Source organism: Curcuma longa, chromosome 12 (genome assembly GCF_044706935.1).
Source record: "Curcuma longa cultivar G26 ecotype Majalengka, Jawa Barat chromosome 12, ITB_CL_G26_1.1, whole genome shotgun sequence".
In the NCBI taxonomy this organism is placed as follows: domain Eukaryota; kingdom Viridiplantae; phylum Streptophyta; class Magnoliopsida; order Zingiberales; family Zingiberaceae; genus Curcuma; species Curcuma longa.
This window is the reverse complement of record NC_133872.1, coordinates 3,562,187-3,581,478: the sequence shown is the minus strand read 5'-3', so window position 1 is coordinate 3,581,478 and position 19,292 is coordinate 3,562,187. Positions and strand designations below refer to the sequence as shown.

At 32.4% G+C, this 19,292-nt stretch overlaps 1 protein-coding gene across 1 annotated transcript; it reads right to left on the bottom strand.

The window, feature by feature from the left end:
• Positions 1-76: 76 nt before the first annotated feature.
• LOC141843328 (diacylglycerol kinase 3-like) lies at positions 77-18,490 on the bottom strand. Its single transcript, XM_074731400.1, has 12 exons — positions 18,014-18,490; positions 16,781-16,885; positions 16,485-16,619; positions 16,317-16,402; positions 15,750-15,837; positions 10,862-10,937; positions 9,751-9,932; positions 9,450-9,520; positions 5,402-5,479; positions 2,638-2,725; positions 1,715-1,831; positions 77-424 (listed from the first exon to the last, which is right to left on the bottom strand). Exons 1-12 carry the CDS (start codon positions 18,386-18,388, stop codon positions 212-214), a joined length of 1,614 nt encoding a protein of 537 aa, XP_074587501.1. The 5' UTR covers positions 18,389-18,490; the 3' UTR covers positions 77-211.
• Between the last annotated feature and the right edge of the window lie 802 nt (positions 18,491-19,292).

Sequence of the window (19,292 nt, the reverse complement as noted above, 5' to 3'; positions counted from 1 at the left end):
ACTAATTACAAGAATTTAAAATTTTAAAAAATATTTTGACAATTTTAATATTTAAAAGAGTTTCAATGCCTTCTTTTATTAAGTTCAATGCGAGACTGAAGATTCTCAAATAAGCAACATCATCCGTCACACAGAATATAAGCAACATCATCCGTCACACAGAATATCCTTCTTTTTTTTTGAAATAAAAGTCCTTTCTTTATTTTCATATTTATATTTCTTTTTTCTTTTTCTTTGAAGTGACATTGCCACCTGCTTTATTTCCGATTATGAAGCTTGGTCGAAATGGAAACTTTTCTATCGTCACCTCGGTTATTCTTCCTTCCTCAAGTTTCAGTTTACCTGGTTCTCCATCGACTTGGATAAAAGTTTCATTCCCTATGAAACAAGCATTGCTTCGTAATTCCACTTTAATTGCAGCAGCCTGCGAGTAGAAGTTGTTTTGGATTTAGATGATCAAAGAAAATTGAGGAAACTCAATGGCTACAAGATTAATTAAGAGAAGTAGATTTTAACGAAAAGGACTCATCATTATCTAGCAGACTAAGCAGAAGTTGACACTGATGGGAACTAAAGGTGTTCACTAACAGCTAGGCATACTGAATGTTCATCAACAAATTTAATGTTCGATTTGATAAGAATTTATTTATGTTCGTTTAATATATACAAGAACAATTAAATGAACAAATTTGAATAATTCGTTAAACTAAACGAATAAATTTGAACACATATGTGTTCAACTCGTTAATGTTCATGAATAATGTTTATGAACAACATTTATGAACAACGTTTATGAATAATATTCTTGAACCATGTTCATCAATAAAACTCTTATCAACATGCTAAATAAATAAAGAAAACTTTCAAAATGAACAATCAAATTTGTATTATCAAACTCAATAACCAATCAAACAAGTTTAAAATATAAAAGTTTCAAACAATCAAACAAGTTTGAATTAAGAGTTCGATATCATCTAAACAAAGCCAAGCTTGCCAACAAAGCTCAAGCTCATAAAAATAAACCAAGCTAAGCTTAAATAATCATTTCAATGGCTTGGTTAATTTTAGGCTTTGGTTGACTCAGATTGGCTCGACTTGATTACCTTATTATATAAGCTTGAATACCACAAAGCTTGGCTCAATTTGACTCGTTTACAGCCCATCTAGGCACAAGCTCCCTTTCACAGGATTCTCTAATTTGTGAAGGGGTGAAAGCGATATTGAAAAGCAGGTGCACCTGGTATGTATTTAGGAGCTCGCTCAGCTTGCATACTGAGCACTATAAATCCTACTTTGACTCGTATATATGTTTTCCTGTAGGCTACCTTTTCACATTAATTTGATGAATCTCAGCATGTATATAGAAGCCAATACAAATAAAATTTTAATAGAAATGATTCTAGGTGTCGGAGCATAACTATGAAAAAGGTCAGTTCCCTCATTGTGGTTGTGGGTAGCCCTTAAGGAAAAGGATGCACTTGATAATAAAGAATGAATACACATGGTATAGAAGAACGAATGCACAATTTGGCTTTACAGAGTTCCATGCTGAGGTAGTGTTAAATGGTCTGCCGAACTAGAAGATAAAGACTAAAGACAAACAGATCAAAAGTCAAACATGAATGTTTTAAGACCAAAACACGCATAAACAATAGACCTGCTTAAACAATTTCCTGATAGTTTAAAATTTATAGATCCAGTATAACTTTATTACCTGAGCAATGTGCTTGGCAGAAGTAAGTTGTGCCATGACACAGGAAGCATGCCATCCTTGCTTTAAGCCAAATATTTCCAGCAGCCCATCATCAGGATGTGCTTCATAATATTTTTTCTGCTAAAGGAGAAGTATGTTATTCCAATGCAATTGGAACTTAAATGTCTTCTGTACAGTATGTTATGCATATCTCTAATAGCAAGTTTTACTGGAGTTGGAATAGAACAGTTGATCAACCTGCATCCACTGGAAAACACATATATCAACTCAAACTATATAATGGATGCTTACCCTACATGATTGATTATTTGAATAATGAACGATTGGGATGCATGCACCATTAACAAGTATTTAACTAATGATATCATAATATAGTTCAACATTGGTATCATATTAGAATATGGAAGCAAGTACTCTGATAACTATGTGTGTCTGATGGGTATGGAGCTTTTTTCAGTATTGTAACTAGCACAGTTTGCAATAACACGTTGTCTCGCTTGTATCAGGCGAGGCATTGCATTCCATTCCTGCATTAAGCAAGCGCACGCGCCTAGGAACATCCACTAGAGTTTTCCCAACAACGATTTCAACGTGATTCGACAGCAACAGATTTCTCTTCCTCTCTTGTCCCTCACGAGCTACCATGAGCAATACAGCTCCACCATCTCCAACTTCTTCTGCAAGCTAATAGCAGTTTCTTCTTCCTCCCCTGTTTCTTTATCCGTCGATTTTTTCTACTATTAAACAAAAATCCCAGTTGGCCACCGGCACTAGTGGCACATCTTATTCCAATCCGAGGATCAAACATCTAGCTTAGAATGAAACTTTGGACCTTGATAACCAGCTCTCCTCCATAACTTTACCCTCTTTCACTAATGTTATCTCTCAGATTATAACACATAATACTTGAATTAATAACAAACCTCTTCCAGATATTCAGGCTTAAGGTGGCCCCATGGATATGCCCCGCCTCCATAATTGTGAATATTTAGAAAAGTAATGGCCCTAATGCTGCACCGAAAAAGTAAGAAATCATCACAAACTATTCACGATTCCCATAAAGACAAACAGTTTGGAGATAAAACTATACAAACAAATCTAGAAATTATATACATATAAAGAGAGAGAGTGGGGGCATTCTATATACCCCTGATGGTAAAATTGTCGCTGCAGTTGTTAATTTAAAAAAGAGGACAGAATAATTAAATTAGTAAATACAGGTAAATAATGAAAACATGAATTTTTGGAATATCTTTTATTTTCTAAATTTCAACTGTGTTGAGAATAGCAATTGATGTGGATGTTGTATATCCATTTGGTGTTATTTGGATTTAGAAGAATTTAGTTTTGACTGAAAATTCTCATATTATCTTATTAATCTTTATAGAGATTATTTTTATTTTAAACATTTTGTTTCTGGAAATCCTTAGGGAAGTTTTTGACTCTATTTTGGAGTATAAGTAATATTTTAATTTATTAATTACTAGTCATAGGATAAATCTCAGGCATTGTCTGAGCAACTAATTAGTAATAAGGTATATAAGGTTAAATCTTCTCAGGAAGGTCTAAAATTTTCATATCAGTATCATTTTTGATATCAATCAAAAATAGTATCGTGTCAGTGTTGATCCATGCAAACTCATTATGCGATATATTTAAGGGTGACGCCTTCCCACAAAGGGCCTAAAATTTCAATTTCGGTATTGGTTTTGGTATTAACACGAAAAGTGTCGTTTTGGTCAAGTCGTGCTGATACTTGACAGTGATCAGTTGGTTTCAGACCATTCCAAACTTATTCTGTGTACTAGTTGAGTGAATACACAGTTCAATTTTGACCTAATTGACTTTAGACAAGGTGCAACTAGGATTATGAGGTGGGTAAGCTCAATCTTGGTTCAGTTTGTGTCAAACTAGAGCCAACAACAAGTTGAACCAGATTATTTTATAAGTATACACAAGCTGAATGAATAATATAGGTATACAATATACCTATTAGTTAAATAATTGTTGTATGGTTTGGATAAATGTGATTTCATTATCACTCTCAAGAAGGGACATGGGAAGCAGGCGTTGTATTCTGTGCATTATATGGAAATCAACAATTGCAGCTCTCTTAGAATGGATCACAACTATTGAAGCTCAAAAATTGAGCTGGTGTTGTATTTTCCTCTTTTCTTTTGTTGTGTGTTATCCCATTTCCAAGTTAACTGTTATATCTAGATTATTTCACTTGAGGAATACAGTAACCAATTTGGAATTGACAGGGTACTCAGAAAAGCTTTAAAAAGTCCAGTGCTCGAGTCATGATAATTTATCCTTCCATCATAGATTTGTCATTTTACCAAAAAGTTGAACCGGAATAATGATCATTATGACCAAGGACACTAGCATGGGAGTCAAACTAGCCAAGCTGACACAACATAAGAGGTTGTCGATACAAACCCATTCATGAACAAAAGTGATGGTTTTGGAATTGAAAGGGCATGGGTCATATGATAATCTGCCCTTTTATCATAATTACCATTTTATGAAAACAGTGGATTGGACATAATGGCAATTGCATCCATGAATAATACTACTAGACATTAAGATAAATTTGTTGGGCAACCCCTAGATTGACTTAGCACGACAAAAGATAGGCATGCACCAAAGTTTGAATGACCCATCCGAAAATGAATTGTATCATGTCCTAGCCCGATAAGGCATGCGAATCATGTCTTTCTTGTCCTTACTAAAAATTAAGTTAGATCAAGTATGTCATGGGTTAAACCAAGCCAAGCATAGCCAACAAACCTAACACAAACCAAGAATAATAGATTTGATATATTAGCCTTTTATCCTAAATTAATCTTTATAAAAAAGATTAAAACCTTATTAAATTAATTTTATTTTTTAAAGCAATTAATAATTTAATAACTAAATATTTTATTACTTTTTATTTTAAAATATTTTAATATATAATATTTTTATTAAAATCACGATCCAACAAGTTGACCAAGGCTCAACATGGGTCGATCATGCCCAAGCATGGCATGGACCTAGGAAAGTTTTGTCATTAGCCATGCTTGGTATGGCTAGGTTAGAACCTCGTCAAGTCTTGTGTGTTGCATTTTCAATCAGGCATGGGCTCAAGGCTCGGGTAGTGCCCAACCTAAGCGCAGTGCAGTCGACAAGGACAAATCTTCTTAAGGGTTGTCTTGGGCTCTAGTCCAACCTAAAGATTTTTTTATTACTTATTGTAAAAAAGTTTTCACTATTAGATTTATTACACATTAGTTCCTTTTATAAGTTTTTTTACTTAGCCCACCCCTTCCACACCCAAAGCCCAGCCCACACCTCCTTTTCCTGGATTTGTCCTTGGCAGTCAATTGATGATTGTAAATAGTAGGCGGGCTTAAGTCATGATACTCTATTAAGCAAGTGTAAGATTGCCTTCTCTCCTACTAAATTGGCAAGTGTGCATCATCAAGAATATTCTATTTTGAGTTATTGGTCATTGAAATAGAAAAAAGAAAGTAGGAAAAACCAACATTATAAACATGAAGAAAATGTGAGGACGTAAAGGATGTGAATATAATAAAGTATCTAGCTACATATAAGGATGATAGAGTAAGCATGCACGGGAAGAACAGTAATTTTCATCTTCTAAAATTTCTAGCAAGTATTGTTACAATAAAGTATACTTGCCTTGAAGGAATGATAACTTCCTCCCAATTATCTCGGTGCACTTTTTTAACATGAAGAGTCAAAATGTTTTCAAGTTCCCTGCATTTGAATTCAAGGTTAATTATAGATTCATTTTCCTCTACAAGTCATGAATCCCAACTATTTGCAACTGATTGCAAGGATTCATTTGTCTCTGCATACAATAATTATTAATACATGAAAGGACAACTTGGATAAGTATTTGCAAGTGAGATATTAGTGTATGTAATCAAATGCCACAGTCTTCCAAAATAAATGATCAAGAAGGTAAAAAGAATCATCCAAAAATAGTCAGAAAAGCATTCTCTTCCTTAGCAACAAAAAGTGAGAGAGAGATGAAAAGGATACTCAAATCTGTTAAATTGGCAAACCTCAAGAAGCATTACAGGCAGACTTCATATGTCAAATTAACAAACATGACAACTAATCCTCCATAGGGGATCAACAGGCTAAAGAATTGACAAAACAGGCTAGGCCACCCAACTCCTGCAAACTAACAGATGAACAATAGTGTTGGATAGTTTCTGCAGACAGAATGTGCACAAGGAATCATTTGGTATGCTTCTTTTGAATAAGAACTGCTATACAACAGTTTATTAGGGTTTATATAATTGTAGTTTAGAGTTAATTAGCTTTTAGAGGGATTAATAGGGGTTCTACAGCTGAACCAGGAAGTGTAGGTGATGATCTAACTGTTGGGTTCAATATGGGGTTAGATTCCATGATTAAAAGTGGCTCACATGTGCACAATTCAATTTTTACTTTGGGATTGAATTGGTGACACAACTAGCATGTCATGAACTGCATTGCCACCCCTATGGGGAGCAGTAGCAGCCTCCAACTTTCTCTTCATCCGCCCTTCATCCAAATAAAATATCAGCCCACTCTTCACTTTTCTTGTTGCGAGAAACCCTTGTCATAGCCATTCATTGGTGGCATGTCCTAGTCTCCCTTGATAGTTTGAATTTTGGTGTTGTGTTGGTGGGTAGTAATTGAGGATTGTTCAATAGGTTAGTTCTTGGAGCAACCAATCAGTGACTGCTGAGTTGATATGCATTTTCAAGTGAGCTAACCAACGGAAGAGGTTAACCAATAGAGGATGTAGATTTTTACCCAGTTACCCCTATTTTGTGGTGGGGCAACCTCCACAATAGTTAGAAGTCATGGTTTGTGATGTTGGTTTTGATCTTTGTATTTCAACAATTGGAGTTATAGTGATCAAAGTATGAGGTGTGCTTCAACCTACAGGTGAAGTTAGAAATTGACAATTGTTTATGTGTTGATTGGATTAATTTTGGTGTTTGAATGTCCAGATGAGGTTGATGATGTAGACAAGGGCAATTTGATCATGATGACATTATGTTCGGATTTGATGATATCACGAGTATATATTAGTTACTATCCCATTATAAGAGGTGACTACGGTCGTAGAAGAAATCATAGGTAATATTGGGTCGAGATACATGACTTCTTATAGAAAGTTATCTAAAGTTGTAGAATCATGTTAGTGTACATGTACTAATTTTGAGGATAATTGCTTTAATTTTGTTAAATGATTGATTACAATGAAGTTATAATGTGCAGGGAAGCATGAACTGCAGAGTTAACTACAAGGCGTGGCTAATTAGTCGAGGTTATGTTTGAGCATGAATGGATCTAATTAGCAATTGGAACAAGGATTGAGGTTTACATTGTTTTAATTAGGGAATATGTATAAAATGGTAACTTCAAGGTGACTCATGAAGGTTTGACTTATGATATCATTGATTATCATATAACCATGATGTCTTAGGGTTTACACAATGTGTCGAATAATATTGAGAACTCAGTTCACTCTGTCACTATGTTGTTTTATATGCTTGGGTTTTTCTATAATTCTATCTGCATTTAATTCTTATATCTTCTTTGTTCATAGTATTGTTGATTTTCAATGATTTGCATAGATGTAAAAATCTTATAGATAATGTATCTTCATGCGACTATATAATAGAAAGATGTTATATGTTCATGCAAGGTCGTTACTCATTTCTTGTGTAACTATTTCCGCAAATTGTTGTGCAATGTGTATATGATATTTTACATGATATTATTTCATATGGTTTAATTCTTATTTTTGCTACCTTAATTTTTTGTATGCATTGCTTCCTAATAGCCAACACTCTGATCCATAAAATATGATGTCTTACTATATTCTTATAAATTTTTTTCCTTTAAGTCTAAGAGACACATGATGATCACAGAAAATTCCATAGACTAATTTCCTTTCAATCGTCCATTCTTTATCTTATTTTCTCTTCATAAATATCTTCTTGTTCAGAAATAAATCTAAGATATCTTAAGCTCTTACAAGAAGTTATAATTGTTCCCATGAATCTTATTAGTGAAACTTCATCTCACATATTAATCTATAATTTTACTTCAAACCCTAATTTTGGGAACTTCTTTCTTAATTACTAAATTTTATGTTTAATCTATTTATATTCTCATCAATCAACATTGTATAATCAGTAAAAGAAAAATACAAAGGAGACTTCATGAATATGATTTGTAGTTTATCTACTACTAAAGTAAAAATGATAGGGCGGCCTTAAAGTTGACCCGTGATGCACACTTGCAGTTAGAGAAAAATTATTTTTCACACTCCAATAGATCTAATAACAGTAATTGCATTATCATACATATATATATATGTGTGTGTGTGTGTGTCACATTAATAGTTATTAGACATCTCATTCTATTTAAAACACCAAACTAGTCGTTTAGAAACACCAAGGATTGAAATCTCGAGCCGTTTCACTCGATACTAGTGAAAATTTTCATTCTGCCAGTGAATCAACACCGGTGTTCCTACATGGATACCATCTGAAGGCGTCGCCCAAGCCCCGCGTGCCATGGTCGGCGTGCCCAGTCGCGGTCACAGATTTTTTTTTTATTTAAATTTTAATAATCAACTACTAGCTATAGTTGAGATAATTTAAATAGGCTTATTTAGAACATCATAAAATTATCCTATTATTTTTTAAAAAATATTTTATTTTTTATTTTTTATTTTTAAATATTTAGATTAAATTTGTAATTTTTAGTTAATATATTTTATATTTTAAAAATATCAAAACATACCGGCATGGTACGATATGGTACCGAAACTGTATCATTCCGGTCTGGAACTAAAACTTCGGCATGATTCGATATTTTAAACCTTGAGAAACACCATATTATATATATATATATATATATATATATATATATATATATATATATATATATATATATATTCCTTCTAAATCAACTATGATCATATCCACATCCTTCTTCCATTCTCTATAATTTATCATTAGTTGTCTTCTTAAATAAATACATATATACTTGATCTTCCAGTTTCAGATAACTATTTTTGGAAATGTTTGTCTCATCTCTCATTCTTCTCTTAATAACTCTTTCCTACAATTTCAAAATATGACTTATAAACTCGATCCCTATATAATAAAATCAGAGTATATTTGTATCGCCTTTATTCTTGTAAAAAGCTAACTAAAATTTTTTCCTCCATTTCCTCGAGCATCTTCTTAAGTCTCAAAAAGTTTATTGATACAACTTAGCTAACCAAATTATATGTTAGTTCTTCGATCTCCTCCAAATTTCAATAAAAAAGAGAGATGATACAAGGTCTACATTTTGATTGGCATCAGTGAACTGATTTGTTTACTAACTTGTGTTGTCTGATAAAACCAACATGTAGCACTAATACCAAACAATCCAAATAGAGATTTAAATCATGCTTTATTTAGCTTGGTAGACAAGATTTCCAAATATAGCTATAGATCTAGCATTCAATTCAAGATCACATTTCGACTTTGTTCCACTAATATAAACACAAATCTAAATTCTGTTCTAGTTACTAGGAGTTATTTAACTTGACAAACTGTCAATTACATGACTGAAGTCATATATATTGACTTATACTTTTCCCTGACGCAAACAGAGAAATTCAGTGAACCAGAACAATCTTAAGCAATTGTAGCAGGCTAACCTTGATCCTTTAGTTTCAATGCATGGTGTACAGAACCATTCCTGGGTGCAGCTGTATGCAGCAAAGCTCAACTGTACGACAAAGCAAAATGATACAGTTGACATCTAATAAAATTTTAGGAAATAAATTTGAAAATAGCTCTCGTAAAACTAGGACTGCTGCGATACATAGCAAAAGGTAGAAAATGTAGCTTCCAGAAACCAAATAATTCTAGTAGAAATATAGATTTATGAGTATACTAAAAACACGTTCTTTAGTGCTAAGCTGCTTCTCATGGAGTTTTTCAGAATAAGAATAATACTTTATTTGGTATCGGACGCTGTGTAAGGGATGGCTTATTTGGTATTGGACGCTGTGCAAGGGATGGCTTATTTGGTATTGGACCCTGTGCAAGGGATGGCTTATTTGGTATTGGACCCTGTGCAAGGGATGGCTTGTTTTTTTCACGATTGTTGAAGTTGTATTTAACTTCAGCATCCATTCCTACAATCAAAGAATTAGAAAGAATAAGGTTCTCCTATAAGAAATGGTGCAAAACAAAATTGCAGGAAAATGTTAACAGTGGAAGCATATGAACAGAATATATTAGATTCTACAATTGCAAGAGAGTTCTCTATTCTTGTTTCTAATCTGACATTTTCTAGCTAACTACTGCAGCTTGGAAGTACCAATGAAATGATAATGATTCCGTTTTGGATGTTAGGGATAAGGTGTAGAAAGACGAAGAAGGACCAAATCACAATCTAAGAATCAAGAAAATATTTGAGGAAAAAGGACCAAATCACCATTGACAGAGAAGCTGTAAGGAGAGGAAAATCACTGGAGTAGGAGCCTTTCAAACTTGTTACTTATAGATTAAATCTCATAGGAATCAGGATATGAAGAAAGATATTGCAACACCTCCCATTCTGTCTGACAACTCCAAAAGAAAGTCGATCATGGTAAAACAAAATGTTTTTGTAACCTACTCTACTGTCCTTGTTATTTATTTCCACTTATTATGTCTAGATGCCTAGAGCCATTCTTAAATGGACAATTCCAACAACAACTAAGCCTTTATCCCACTAAATGGAGTCAGCTATATAGATCCTCTGGATCTATACATAACGTTTGTCTACATTTATATTGGCTAACAATCTAACACAATCCTCCTCCTTTGTTCGGGCTTAGGACGGGCCATGACAAAGTTTATTCTAAATGGACATTAACATGGTTATTTGGGACACTCGAGTAACCAGAGCTTGTGGATTCATCTCTAATGAAATGATGAAGAACCATTACAAGAATGTGAAAGTTATCCAATACATAGCCTAACATGTTTCTGAAGTGGTTTAGATTGGTTTTAAGCTGTTACCAGATTACTCCACTGTTAATGAATCAATAAGATAATTATAGGAAACATCTTCAAATACCAATGCTGAAGTATTTGTAGAAAACTCCTCCATCTTTAGATAAATTTGCAGGCAATTCTGTTTGCATGTCCACACTCTGCAACAAAAACATTGTCCTATTAACATATAGTGTAATTGAGTAAATTAAGTAAAATTTTGCAATAATTTTTCAGCATGTAGAAACTGCATATTGAAACAAGTAGTACTCAAAGTAGTGCGGATAAGAAATGAATACATACACGAGGACAAGCAAACATCAAAGAAGAAAACAGCAAGTTTGGTGCAGAATGACTCATGTGTGAACATGACTTCAAACATCAAAGAAGAAGAAAACAGCAAGTTTGATGCAGAATGACTCATGTGTGAACATGACTTCAATACCAAAAATATCTTTAGCATATGAAATGCCTACTAGAAATTCAATTTGATTGAATATTTTCAAAATTATTTCTAGTTAGAGAGTGTTTGTAATAAGTACAATAAAAATTTTAATTTATTATTAAAATACATCATATATATACAAGAAACAGTCGCTTTAAGGGATGCACGAAATTCATTTAATTCAATATTCATTTTATTTAAAGTAATATCACAATCCACTTAGTTCTTATATAGTACATAGGTTTAAAATTTCAAACCAAAGTTTTAGTCTTTGGCCAGAATGATATGATTCGGAATAGTATCATGTCATCCTGGTACAATTTTGATTATAAAATAATAACATAATTAATTTTAATATACATTGACAATTTATTCAATTTTTGCATGTAAAAAAGCTAGAACAAGTGAACCCTTCTCTAATCCTCTGTAAATTTAGCATGTTTTACTTCAACTTCTACAAAATTAAAGTATTTTCAAATTTCAAAACCCAAGCCCGAGAAGCTTTCATTGTTGAAGATGCAATTTTGTTTGAAATGAATTGGTATTTTTATTAATTTATGTAACTGTGTTTAAATTTATTTATGAGCATTTTAATAGAGCATTAAATATCACCTTTTTATATTTGGTATGGCAAGAACCTATAAACCTTTGAATGCAATGAAATAATTTTAAATTCTATTATTTAATTTTAATTTGGTAATGTTTTTTCCACATAACTATAATTATTAGGTGGGAGAAAAATAATACAAAATTTTTAAAATTTTAGGATGTAAAATATTACATTTAAAATTTTAAAAATAAATATATAAAACTTGAATTAAACTTGACTAAATTAAATTTGAAAATTTTAGGTTCAAGTTTTTTTAATAAAATCATATTCAAATTTGAAAATAGTCTTTTTTTTAAAATATATAATTTTATCTGAATTAAAAATTATGAAAAAAGCAGCCCGGTGTACGAAGCTCTCGTCGATGCAAGATCCCGGGGAAGGGTCAGACCACATTGGGTATATTGTACGCAGCCTTACCTTGCATTTTGTAAGAGGTTGTTTCCGCAACTCAAACCCATGACCTCAAGGTCACATAACATTAACTTTACCGTTGTGCCAAGACTCCCCTTTAATTAAAAATTATGAAAAAAATAAATAATTTTAAAATTTAATTAATAATTTTTCATTTAATCAAAGTGAGAGAAGATGTAAAGGAGGACAAAAACCTTGACATTCAATCAAAGTGACATGTCAAACCCTATATTCACCGTTAGATACTAAATTTTATCCTATTTTAATTTTTGTATTTTAAATTATATATATATTTAAAATAAATAAATAATTAAATACTTTTAAGTTTTATAGTTGAGTGGAAGTTAGTTTAAGGTTAAATAGAGCTCATCAAGTAGATATGATGATTATGATTAAGCGAGTTCAAACTGAACTCAATTTGGATTTATTTTGATTCATTTAAAATGAACTAAAATTTATATACAAGTCATATTTAATTAGGTTAGTTGTATTTTTATAAGTCTAGGAATTTATATAATTATTTAATTAGCTTATATTTTTCTCTCCTATGACTTATGCACTAGTCGTCTACCTTCTATAGTGGCCTTTACACTCACCACCAACAACGAACATTGCGCTCACCACTAGCAATGTCCCTTTTGGGCCCACAAAGACCATAGCTTCAGCTCTATTATGCATCTCTCTGGTAGGATCTTTCCTCTACTCCTCTACTTCTCTCCAGTCTTTCTTTTATATTTCTCTCCCTTGTCTTTTGAAATCTTTAAGTGCTGCAGCTTCCTGTGTTGAGCATTCTGTGTGCCAATTAGCAGGCAGAAACAATAAATCTGCCCTTGCCGATCGACACGGCTTGATACTTGAAATCTTGGTACATATCAACAAAATTGCATATCATGCAACTATTAACACTTATCTAGTTATGGACTAATTTTATAAAAACCGTTAATAACTTATTTGCAACTTACATAACTTTTTCACACCTATCTTTTTTTCACAACTCTGAAAGGTTCTCAAAGCTACGTCTTATTACTTGGAGCACTAGGCTAACCTTGGATTATGGATAATAGCATGGCTTCAACTTTCAAGAGTTTACTAGTATTAGTTGGCATGATTGAAATATATCATTTTGATTACCAATCAATGCTTCTATTGTGCCATGTTACCACTTATAGTGACACTACACTAGCTCGTTGGTACCAACCAAGACAGATCCATCTCAATTTATCTTGGTCCATTTTGGATATGACTAGATGAGACGTGTAGATTTTCTTCCCATAACTCATATTTTATCTACACATTATGATGCTGAGATGAAACACTATAAACAGAGAGGAGAGGTAAAATTGATTGAAGAGGAGGGGTGACCCAAAGCTGAAGAAATTGATTTGCATCTATACCTTGTAATTGTATCATATCCAATTCGAGTTGTGCTAATACAAATCCAACTCCTAGCTATTAAGTTAGATATCCATATATGGACACATGGAGAAACTGATTACAATATTGAATTCTACAGGAACATAATTTAAGTTGGGTCTTGAAAAATTATAGAGTTAAATTCCATATATAGACGCATGGAGAAATTAATGACAATATTAAATTCCAGGGAGCATATATGCACTCTGAATGTTTGTTGTTCCAAAATTTAATTCAATTGATTTTCTAATTATTATAGGCATGTTTTAGATGTAAACAAGCTAAGTGGAAGAGGCTCATAACATTAAAACTCATCTAAGTTATCTTGGCAAAGCACACCAAACAATTGTTGACACAATAATGGAACAATATTTTAAAAATTAAACCTTGCTTGATAGCATAAAAAGAGTCTAGATGCACCCATAGTTTAAAATTTTGATCCGTGTCGGAGTTTGGTCCCCGATCGGAACGATACAGTTTTAATACCGTATTGTATTGTGCCCATGCAATTTTGATATATTTTTTAAATTTTTAAATGTATATTAATTTATTAATATTTGATTATTAAATATGCTCACTATTGATGTTATATTTTGAGGTGTTGGGTTCATATTTCAATATTTTCACAAAAGAGAATGTCTATTAATTTTTTGTAAAATTATTTTAAAAGATAAGCAATTCTCAAAATTCAAAACTAAATCTAAAATTATAAAATTATTTGAAAGACTCAAAGATAATTATAAAATTATTTGAAGGCCTTAAATTATTTTTCGAATGTATTTGTAAATTTTTAATTTTTAAAATTTATTTGAAATGTTTAAGAATTATATTTTGGAAAAATTTTAGATTATTTTAAATTCACATTCAATTTTCAATATATATTAAAAAATAAATTATTTTATTAATTATTTAAAAATACTTCTTAATATTTTATAACTATTATTAATAAATAATTATAACAATTATATATAATTAACAGTTTATTTATAATAAAAAATACCTATTTAAAAAATAAAAAAAATTATCTTAAAAGAAATCACGCCGTGACTTCGCAGTGACCTCGTGAGGCCACGACAAGGTTGCGACGACCTCACGATCGCAGTGCTAGTAGGGTGTTAGTGTTGGTCCCGTATCAGAATGATAAATACCATTCGTTTAGAGCGACACGGTTCGACATTTCAAATCATGGATGCTCCAAAAACATTGTATTTGATTCCACCAGAATAAGGTTATGTCCAAGCTTCTAGCAAAATACTTCGAGATGTCAATGAGTAAAATGGACTGGGCTCTATTTATTGATAGATTATAAATGAGGCACAATGTGGTTGGATAAAGCCCCACCAATCAAGGTGGAGAGTAAGGTCATTATTGTTCTATTGTTATGACTTAGAAATTAATCAGAGAAAATTTCTCCTTGCTGATATAGAATTTTTATTGTCAACTTTTGTCAATGTAGAAAAAATTTAACTGATTAGAAAATTACTTGTTAGAGAGGCTTACATAGTACTCAATGGAGGAATAAAGTTCATCTAACACGGGTAGATGATGATCATAAGAGAAAATTAAAGAAGATTCATTCTATTTCCTCCTTGAATTGGAAAATTTTATTCTTGATATATCCTACATAATATATTTTTCACCAGTAACATGTTCAACAATAATAATAAACAAGCACAGTGTGACAAGCCTAAACAAAATAAAAGTCAGCTCCTGCAGAGGTTATCTTCACACTAAATAAAAGCCTTTACCACATCAAACCATTGGAACATTAACCTATTATGCTAAAGTCTCAAACTATAACAGGACATTATGGTCAATTAAACTTCAAATTAGTGATAATTTGTGACAAATAATGATATCCAAGGATTATCTTTTATATATATATATATATATATATATATATATATTTAGTGAGAATGTATAATATGCATGTAACATCATGAAATCCTTGACAACATCACACGCAATGATTGCATCTTGTTTTATTAATCTCATGTGAGCTAGTGACATGAATGTTCAATTATCAAGTAGTATTTTACATAAAATAAAACATAAGGAGAATTATAAATTACAAGAAGTCAAATTTGACCTCACCTGAGTGATATTGCCTTTTGGAAGAGAATCTTGTTGTTTTTGTTTTCCCTTTTTTCCCCATTTTTTCATTACAATCTTAATGCTCCAACTGCAAAAGACAGTTGATAACTTGCCTAAGCTTCCAAGTTAGAAAGCAAAATCTAGATGGAAGTTTGGTTGGAACTTCCATATTCAGAATAATGGCTTAAACTTGCTAAGACTATCAACTCAACTAGCACAGCACATCTTGCAGAAAATAAAGTAGAAATAGAAAGAACAAAATTATCCAAAGGATTTTAAAAAGAGTTAAAGAACTTTAGTAGTAACAAACAGTAACAAAAAGTTGGTCTATAATGCAATCCCCATATTTTGTGATACATTTTTTTATTATGATACTAAAGCAAGCAATCCATGCCTGTGAATCTATGATGATATAGACAAACATTTTGCATGAGATTGTACAGTTTGCCCACAACATGCTAAGTGTTTATATATTGTTCCTGTTTGTGGATAGTAAGATTATCAATGGACATAAGTAAGCAAAATTGTCAACATGAAGGCTATTTCACTTGTATAGGTCATGCTTACCTATCAAGTTGTTCAACACGGTTGAAAGCTGCCTCACGAAGAGAACTTTCTACTGCCGAACTCCATGCAGAAGGCAATGAACCACCCTGGAAATGAAATTCTCACACATATTTTACTTTAGTGAAAATGCAAACAAAAACTAAGTAGGAAGACAGAGTTGCTCTTTACCCAACCAAAGCTCTTTGAAAGATCATTCCCTGTTCCAAGTGGAATAATGCCAATGGGCGGAACTAGCACCTGTCCCTTACTAAATTTTCCAAGGCGTCTTAATATCTTTCCTACTTCACCATCACCTCCTGCAATCTATAAATGACAGATATGACAGGGTTGTCTGCTGCAAAAGTCTAAAATTTCAGCAGCAATGAGTTCACTGGCATCTTTGAAACAACGTCAAGCAATGATAAATTAAATGACTTAGCTGGTGATTAATAAATATTGTGAAGTTATTTGTCCAGAAGCCATACCATAATTCTTAACTTTTCACTGGGTTTTGCATCTTGATCCTCCATTTGCCTTAAGCAAGTCAAACCATACAGAAGGAAAGGCACCATAAGTGAGATATCAAATACCTGAAAGAGGTATCCAGTTCTTTAAGCAAGTCAAACCAAACTGAACAAAATCAGAAGGTTCTATAACTGGGACATCAAAAACTGGAGTTAATATGATGAGAAGCAATAAGTGACCTGTTAACATTTTGATCTTAGATTTTTATTTCTGAAAAGAATCTCTCTTATAGTATCTAATTTAAGGCAAAAACACTAATTATCAAAGAAATCTCATCATATTCCACCACATAATTATGCACTGGCTTGAACATTTCTTAAATCCATTTGTTTAGCATAAATCAACTTGTGGTGTGCACAATAAGAATAGCTAAAGAAATTAATTCCAACATCCACAAAAAATAGATGACAATCAGATCAAAACATGTGCATTTACATCAACAACTATGGAATCACTACAAGCTACTAGAAATTGGAAGTAACCCAGTTCCAGCATAGCACATTATTACGCATCTAAAACGTATCTTAATAGCAACAGTTGGAAGATTCACTTTATTTGACTTAGGTTATTCATCTTTTATTACATTATAGTTTAAATAAATAATTATAAGTTGAGAGCAACCAATATGATAGCTAGTCATTTTATTCATCTCATGTCAATGTCACATGGTCCTTGTATCAGAAGAGAACTTTTGACACTAGGATTGATTCCAATTCCTAAATCAATGAAATTGAAAGGAGTTCAGACTTTCTATCCATGGTCAATAGGGATATAGGACTTCATGGGATTTGTAAGGTATGTTATTAGAATATCTGCGACTTGCAAGTATTTGGTAGGTGTAACTTAGATGATAGAATGAGAGAACATAAATTACAATTTATTACGTCAATTGATGATAACCAGATTTGGTCGGTTTTCATCATAAGTATAATGACTTTTCGATTTAACTCAGTCTTGATTGGTGATTCATTTCTGATTGAATTTGTTGACTCAAGCAATGTTCAAATTTGCAACTGATCTCACTGAAAACAATTACTGGTGGAATTGGTATGCTTGATCCACTCCACAAATTCAACGATTTTAGTGTACAAAAAACATAAGCACATTCTCGGCTAGCCTAGACCTGCGGCTTCAAGAACCTCCAAAATCTAATCTCTAGAGAAATGCAGTAAAAAAGTGGTTCGTCTCTTTACCTGGTCTTCGCTGATGAGCTTTTGGAGATGGACCTTAATCTGGTGGCCGAGGATCCCACCTCCTTTGCAATCTACGAACACCACAAGCGGCGCCTTCTTCTCCTTCGGAGCCTTCTTCTCCTTCGGCTCCTTAGGAGCCTTCTTCTCCTTCGGAGCCTTCGGCTCCACTGGAGCCTCCTCCCAGTGATTCTCTTTAAACTTGCGCGCCGCCTCTTCGCCAATTTCGGCATCAAGCGCCCTCGTGGCGACCATCATTGCAAAACGTAGGTGCTCAGGAATCAAAAACTTCCTCCACTCCTCATCGTCGATTGTCTCACCGGCGACCCGGAGGTCCGGCGATTTCTCCATCGCCGTCTTGGACTTGGAGCTCGACATCTCGGACACAACTGCCCCGCCGGTTGGTCCTCATCACGCCCTCGCTTGCCTTAATCTCCGAACAAAGCGATGCGAGGAAGCTGAAACGAAGAGGAAGGAATGGATTCGATCCTTCTCCCGGAGGCACATCGATACGAAACTTCACTCCGCACAGCCATTCTTTCGAAATGCCTTCAAAGTTTAATAATTTTTAAATTGCCCCCTCAAGCTTACAATTTCTTACTGTCTCACCCAGCCCAAATTAATTTTTTTAATAATATTCAAATATTATTTCAAGTAATAAAAAAATATTATATTAAATATTCTAGTTAATATTAAATTTATGTCAATATTAAATATTGTTTAACCGTATTTTATAGAATTTTTTATTAAAGAATAAATGGCCTTAGCTTTTCTACCAATTTGTGCCTCTAATAATGTTAATGGGTTGTGCATTTGTGCAGATAAAAGAAGAGGATATATTCATAAAATAAAATAAAAAAGTTATAAATAATTATTAAAAAATATTGTATTTAAAATATTATTGTCTTTAAGAATTAAAATTTAAAAGAATATGATAAAAATGATAGCTATATATTACTCTAAGGTGGACACTTTTATAGGAGACAATATTATTTTGCTAAAGTAATTGTATGATACAAAAATCAATGATCAAAGGAAAATAAAACAATGCAAACAACATGACAAGATAAAATTTTTAAAAATATTTTAAACAATTAATGGCATCTTATTATGTATTTATCATCTTAATTTAGGAGTATAAATTAGACTAGTAAAGCCTCATTATTTTTAAATTTATTTATTAAATTTGTTCTGACTTATTTATTAAATATATTCAAACTTGAATTTTTTTTCGAATTCAACTAACAATGTTATTATTTTTATAAATTAAATTAAATATTTA